This window comes from Nanorana parkeri, unplaced genomic scaffold (assembly GCF_000935625.1).
Source record: "Nanorana parkeri isolate BGI_ZX_2015 unplaced genomic scaffold, ASM93562v1 scaffold1846, whole genome shotgun sequence".
NCBI classification, from domain to species: Eukaryota; Metazoa; Chordata; class Amphibia; order Anura; family Dicroglossidae; genus Nanorana; species Nanorana parkeri.
Genome location: NW_017308114.1, coordinates 167,955 through 174,321, shown reverse-complemented (window position 1 = coordinate 174,321; position 6,367 = coordinate 167,955). Strand labels below are relative to the sequence as shown.

At 46.1% G+C, this 6,367-nt stretch overlaps 1 protein-coding gene across 1 annotated transcript in view; it reads left to right on the top strand.

The window, feature by feature from the left end:
• The window catches only part of LOC108799884 (transient receptor potential cation channel subfamily M member 2-like), an 85,797-nt gene that overhangs the window by 46,069 nt on the left and 33,361 nt on the right, over nucleotides 1–6,367 (top strand). The window contains exons 19-22 of the mRNA XM_018571818.1: nucleotides 2,199–2,311; nucleotides 3,425–3,520; nucleotides 5,534–5,572; nucleotides 5,687–5,891. Of these exons, the coding sequence (XP_018427320.1) occupies nucleotides 2,199–2,311; nucleotides 3,425–3,520; nucleotides 5,534–5,572; nucleotides 5,687–5,891 (453 nt within the window). The remainder of the gene's footprint in view (nucleotides 1–2,198; nucleotides 2,312–3,424; nucleotides 3,521–5,533; nucleotides 5,573–5,686; nucleotides 5,892–6,367) is intronic.

The window sequence follows — 6,367 nt, the reverse complement described above, 5'->3', positions numbered from 1 at the left end:
GATCCTGTCACGGCTCTCTGCCAGGGGAGGGGCTGGATTCCCCCCTCCCCGCTCTCATCCGCCAGCACTGACTGGCGGAACGGACGGGGGAGGGGGCGGGTACAGCTGGCTCTTCCTCTAGATAGGCAGAGCCATCTGTCAGTCATGCAGCTGGGCGGATCCAGACATAATTGTCGGGATCCGCTTCAGCTGTGGCGTCTCAGTATATAGAGAGCTACAGCTCGCGGTATACTGAGCCTAGGGTGATGGAAGGAAGCTAGTTTGTGTCCTCCCGTTACCCTAAGGAGAACTATGGGGAAAAGCCCTGACCCCCATAGTTCTCCATTAATTTAGCATTCCTCAAGATCTCATCTTCATCTAAACACAACCAACAGTCCCTTACATCTTATGTTTTTTTAAATGCCATCCTCTTCTCATTGATATGCTGTTTACTATCAGATTCAGCCACGCAGGTTTACCTGTTGTTTTTTTTATTTCTGTTGCCCAAAGATATGCATTGGCTAATGCCATTGTTTACTATATCCTTAAAACAATCTCACCTATCCTCAGCGTTCTTTGTTAGAATTAACCGGTCCCATTTGGTATCATGCAGTAAGGTTGGCAGTTTACCAAAGTTTGCCTTTTTGAGGTTTTGAGTTCTTGTCAAACCGCCATGCCTCTCTTTGTTGTACACTTCTGTAAATGTAATCACTCTATGATCACTGTCACCCAAGTTTTCCCAAGTTGCTTTGACTGCAACTATCTCCACATTGTTTGAAATGATTAGATCTCATATTGCATTCATCGTGGCTGGGACTTCCACCATGTGATCCAAGAAACTGTCCCTCAATAAGTTCAGGAAACGGGAAGCCTTGGTTGAGTGTGCGGTTCCTTTAGTCCAGGGGTCAGCAACCTTAAACACTCAAAGAGCCATTTGGACCCGTTTCCCACAGAAAACAAAACACCGGGAGCCACAAAACCCTTTTGCCATCTAAAATGAAGATAACACGGCATACATCATTTTTTACCTTTATGCTATGTATATAGGTATATGTGGGCTTAGTAACGCACTGGACTCGGGGCTTACCTGAGACCCCACCTGAGTGTGACCCTGCAGAGCACACCATAGATCCTGCACAGCCCATCTGAGACTATCTATGGTGGGCTCTGCAGGGCCTCAGGTGGGCTGGTCCCTTTCACTGTACTTCCTCCTAACTCCTCTTACCTAGTGCTGCTGGGGCCAGGCCTCCTCCACCCCCTCCCCTGTCACCTCTGCCATGCCGCCCCTGGTACAGCTGATACTCATGTAAGAGGCCCCCCAGGCTGCCCAGACCCCTCACATGGGTACCGGCCATACACACACTTCTCCTCTCCCGCTGTCTGTTACTAGGGATGCAGCAGGGAGAGGAGGTGAGTCACAGGACCCTGCACTGCTGCATATTCCACTAGAGGGTTGCCCAGGACCGGACCTCACTGGACCCCCCCACAGCCTCAGGCTGGAAAGGGAGCCGCATCAGAGGGATGAAAGAGCCACATGCAGCTCCGGAGCCGCAGGTTGCTGACCCCTGCTTTAGTCCAATCAATGTTGGGATAATTGAAGCCCTCCATTATAATAATGTTTCCTTGTTTCCCAGCCATTTCAATCTGTGAGAGGAGCTGAGTCTCCTCTCCCTCCTTTATGTTGGGGGGTCTATAGCATACACCCACAATCCGTTTTAAAGTAGGCCCATTCTTATTTAGCTCCAGCCACAAAGACTCCACACCATCACAATTGTCATTAGTGAGGTTGTCTCGCATGTTCACTTTCAGATCACTCTTCACATACATGCACACCTCTCCTCTCCTTCTACCGACCCCGTGCCTCCAAAATAGGTGATACTCTTGTATATTAACTGCCTAATGATGCGAGCTGTCCAGCCAGGTTTCTGACTGTTACTTCCATCAAGCGGAAGTCCTCCTCGAGTAATAGAATTTCAAGATCCTCCACTTTGGTAGTTAAACCTCAAGCATTTGTGCTCATACCCTTTAATCTAGTGTTACGTGGTTTATTTTTTGCCCATTTCTGAATTGCCCAGATATCTTGGGGCAGCCATATAGTATCTCTTAGGGTAGCCAGAGATCATAGTATTTCTATTGCTCATTACTCTGATTTCTGATACCCTACCCTCCTGTGCCACATGAAACAATATAAAGAAAAACTGTCCAATGTCTTCCCGCAGATGCTTCTCACAAAGACCTGGTGGGGGAACCTCTCAGTGGACAATGGCTTCATCCAGATTTTGCTGTGTATGTTGCTCGTCCCTCTCATTTACAGCGGCCTCATCGGCTACAGGTCAGTCATTTCTCCCATTACAGTTATTTATAGATTGCTGAGTATTCTGCCATCCGGATGTCTGGTCATCAGTGTGAATATCAATGGTGAAAGGCCAGCCAGTGTCTGCGTAGTTGGGGGGGCTTAGCAATGGTGGATCTCTGTGATTCGCGCCCAGGGCAGAGCAACCACCAACTCTGCAAAAATACTGATCTTTAACCAGTGAGGATAACACGTGAAAGCTCGGTAGTATTCCGATACCAACGGTCACAGGCCGGAGCAGCTACACATAAAATATCATCTAACCTGGCCTGGCATAGGAGGTACAAATTCGGTCAGGACAGATCTGGGGGCTATGACCAGCTGAACTACAGGCAAATAGATAAAACACATATATTGTGTGTATCTTTCATTGTTTTAAACCCCCATTCCTCAATGCCCCATCTTTTCTAACTAAGAATACCTAAACACCTTCCCCAATGATCTTTTGTGTACAAGAGATTAGGGAAAAGTAATAAAAAGAAAGATTTTATGATATTTAAGGAATATTAAACTGTTCTAAAGGGTTTTTTTGAGTCAGGAGTTTTGCTTTAAGGTGCCAATACACCTATAGATTATCTGCCGATTTTCTGTGGTCAGCTGGAAAAATGTGCAACAGATTGGCCCAGGTGGAGATTACTCCATCCACACAGTTAAGTGTAGATGGAGGAATCTGTTGCACCTTTTCCATCTGACCACAGAAAATCTGCAGATAATTGTAAGGGGTGTGGCCAGCTTTAGGCACTGAAAATGTTAGTTTTGGACTTTGATTTTTTACTGATCTTGTTGTTGATCCAACATGGGACCATGTGCAATGGAATCAATGGGATTGGTGTTATTGGAAAGGGCTGATTGCAGTTTAACAGGACAAGTGAGCTGCCCTGGGCTATCAGACATGCCAGGCCTCCTCCATATCACTAGACTGGCCAGTTTGGTGTCCAGGCCTGATCAATAGTATATAGAAGATTACAGATGAAGAAACAATTTCTAAGGTATCACAGATATATAGTCAATAATATCTCTTGTTATGCTTATATGTCATACACTCAGTTCCTGTCGATGTTTAAACCAGTTCTTGCACCGCTTTTATTGTAGGAAAGGCTTCACAAACTCCCCGTCTTTCCTCGATGCAACTTCAAGCGAGCGGAGAAATCGGAGTGTTCGCCAAGGTCCTGAGGAAACATCAAGGAGGTAAGGCAGAGTGGACATCCTCAGTTATTATATTACCAAATCCGGATTAAATATTATTAGTGTTGACACTGACTATTATGAGCCATGTAATTACCATGTGCTCATAGAGATGAGACGCCTCAAGATTACAACTGTATAAACACAGAGGAGCTAACTGATTCTGTGGCCTGTGCCCACCTTATCATCATCATCCTTACCATCCTGGAGACAGACCCATCTCAGCCCCCTACAGCTGTCAATATCTGCCACCTAGATCAAAGCCACCCATGTCACTGACCATCATCTCACCACAAACCTCTCCATGGTGGTATCCAGCTTCTGATCAAATATCCATCCATAAACTTATTTAATTGCTGAGCTAAGGCCAGGGCCGGATCTACTCTCTCTGTTGCCGTAAGGCCGGGTTCCTCAATGCCTCTCCCCCCCCCAAATGGAGAATGGCAACCTGATGGACGGACGGCAGGGTTTTAATTCTTTTTTTTTATTTTTTCTTTACTATTGTTTTAATTTATATTTTTTTTACTTTTCCATTTTTATTTTTTTTGCTGTGTGATAGCATTTGAAGATGACAGGTTCGGAGAGGTGGGGGCAGACCATGGAGGGGGGGCGGACCATGGAGGGGGGGGACTGACCTGCAGGCTGCATACAAGTGATCTTGGTGACATCGCTGAGATCACTTGTACAAAACGAGCAGCTGTACATTTAGCCCGGATTGCCCGAAGCAGAGCTAAATGTAGAAAAAATTATACGTCCGGCGGGTGTGCCGCCCCTCTACTCCCTGCTGCCCCGAGACCAGGCCTTGTGGAAAATCCGGCCCTGCCTACAGTGGCTACAAAACGCTGCCCATTAGTTGAGGACTAACTGTGTGAATACCAGTCTGTTCTCCTCTTGCTTATCTGGTAGTGACCTTTAATTGCATAATTAAATAGAACATTGAAATCACATTATTTGCCAAAAATCCTATCTGAAAATGCATTCTATGCCCCCATTACAAATAGCTTCACATTGGCTTTCATTCTAGAGATCCCACAAAAGGCTCCATCTTAAAAAAAACGCCTCACCAGTCTCCATCCTAAATACCTCCACATTGGCCTCTTTCATAAGCACCTCCACCCCATCCTCAGTCATAAACACCTCCATACTGGTCTCTGTCATATACACCACCACACAAGCCTCCATCAGAAACACCTGACACTGGCCTCCATCATAAACACCTCCGCACCAGCTTCCATTATAAACACCTCTCAACCAACCTCCATCTTAAACACCTGCACCCTGACCGTTATCATAGACGTCTGTCAATTGGCCTTGATAATAACCGCCTCTACAGCAGTCTCTAATGAGCACCTCATAGTCACCTCATGTAAGGTACAGAAAGCCACCCCGGGTTCATGCGCATGTCCTGCAGCGTGCTCCTGTACTTAGGCTTAAAGGCAAATATGCTCTTAATAAACGGCGCGCGCGTATTGGATTCCGTGCACGCAAACGTCAGCTCGCTACGCACGCACGTTGAGTGACATCTGATCCACTATAAAGTCAGTGTGAGTCCTGAATCCATTGCTGACTGGTCACAGCTGTATCCTGATCCTGCTGCTTGGCTTCCTGTGTTCTGATCCGGCTTCATCCTTGACCCTGTTTCTGATTACCGAATTGGCAATTCTACCTGGCAACTGGCTTCCTTGTGTTTGATCCTGGCTTGTGACCCCGACTACTCTGTGTTTCTTGATTTGGCATCTTATCCTTGCAAGTGTTTCACTGTGAATGACCATGGCCTGTGACCTCGACTATGCTCCTGATTCACCTGTGGCATCCACTGGGCTTTCCTGCTTGGACTCTGTGTTGTGTCTCTTCATGTCCGCTCCAGCCCATTACTCCATGTTGCTGCCCAGCCTGTGGCCCAGTCTCTGCCATTACCGTACTGAGGTCAGCGCCATCAAATTCAGAAGCCGTGTTTACCAACGCAGCGGCACTCGTGTGTCCCTGAGTCCCCACTTATCCTGTTATCATCTCCAGGGGAGTTGGACTAGTGGAGCAAGGGAAGTCTCCACCCAGGTACGTGACACCTCAACACCAGCCACCGGCCTGTAGTACTGAAAATGATTGTTTTTATATATCAGTTATATTATTGAACTCTGATGACCGAAAATTTCCCAATTTTTCCTCCAGACCCAGACCGTACACCTGTTCCTGGAAGCTCAAGGCTTTCTTCACCGCTCCAATTGTGAAGTTCTATTATAACGTTGTGTCATATATTGGATTCTTGTGGCTTTTTGCGTATGTTCTGATGATCGACTTCCAGACCTATCCTTCCTGGAAGGAATATCTGTTGTATGTTTGGGTCTTCTCCATCCTCACCGAGGAGCTACGCCAGGTATTGATTTTACACAACAAACCTGATCCATATGTGGGTGCGCATGTGTCCATGGAAGGTCCTGGTTGTCCACCAGCACTTTCCATGGCTCGGTGCTTCAGAAAGGTTTATGAGCAGAGGATAGATATTTCTCTCTTGCCACCTTGGTAAATCCTCACCGCTTACCTCACCCCTAGTAATAGTACAGTCATCCACTTTAAAGTGTTCAACCTAAAAAGGCGCAAGGGCCGCACTTTATGTATAAGTCAGCTGGAGGGCCACATCTAAATTAACTAAGTTTTACACGTATCTTTTTATTTTCGGGACAAACAAGGTTTTCGTTTAGTGATATTGCATTGCAAAAATGATTTTGTTTTCTATGCCACCTATAGACAAAAAAGGTAACAAAACTAAAAAAAAAAGTTGTTTTTTTACTTTAACCCGTGTAATTTTTTTAAACAACTTGTGTCACGGTAGATAAAAAGTAGGGAGGCTTC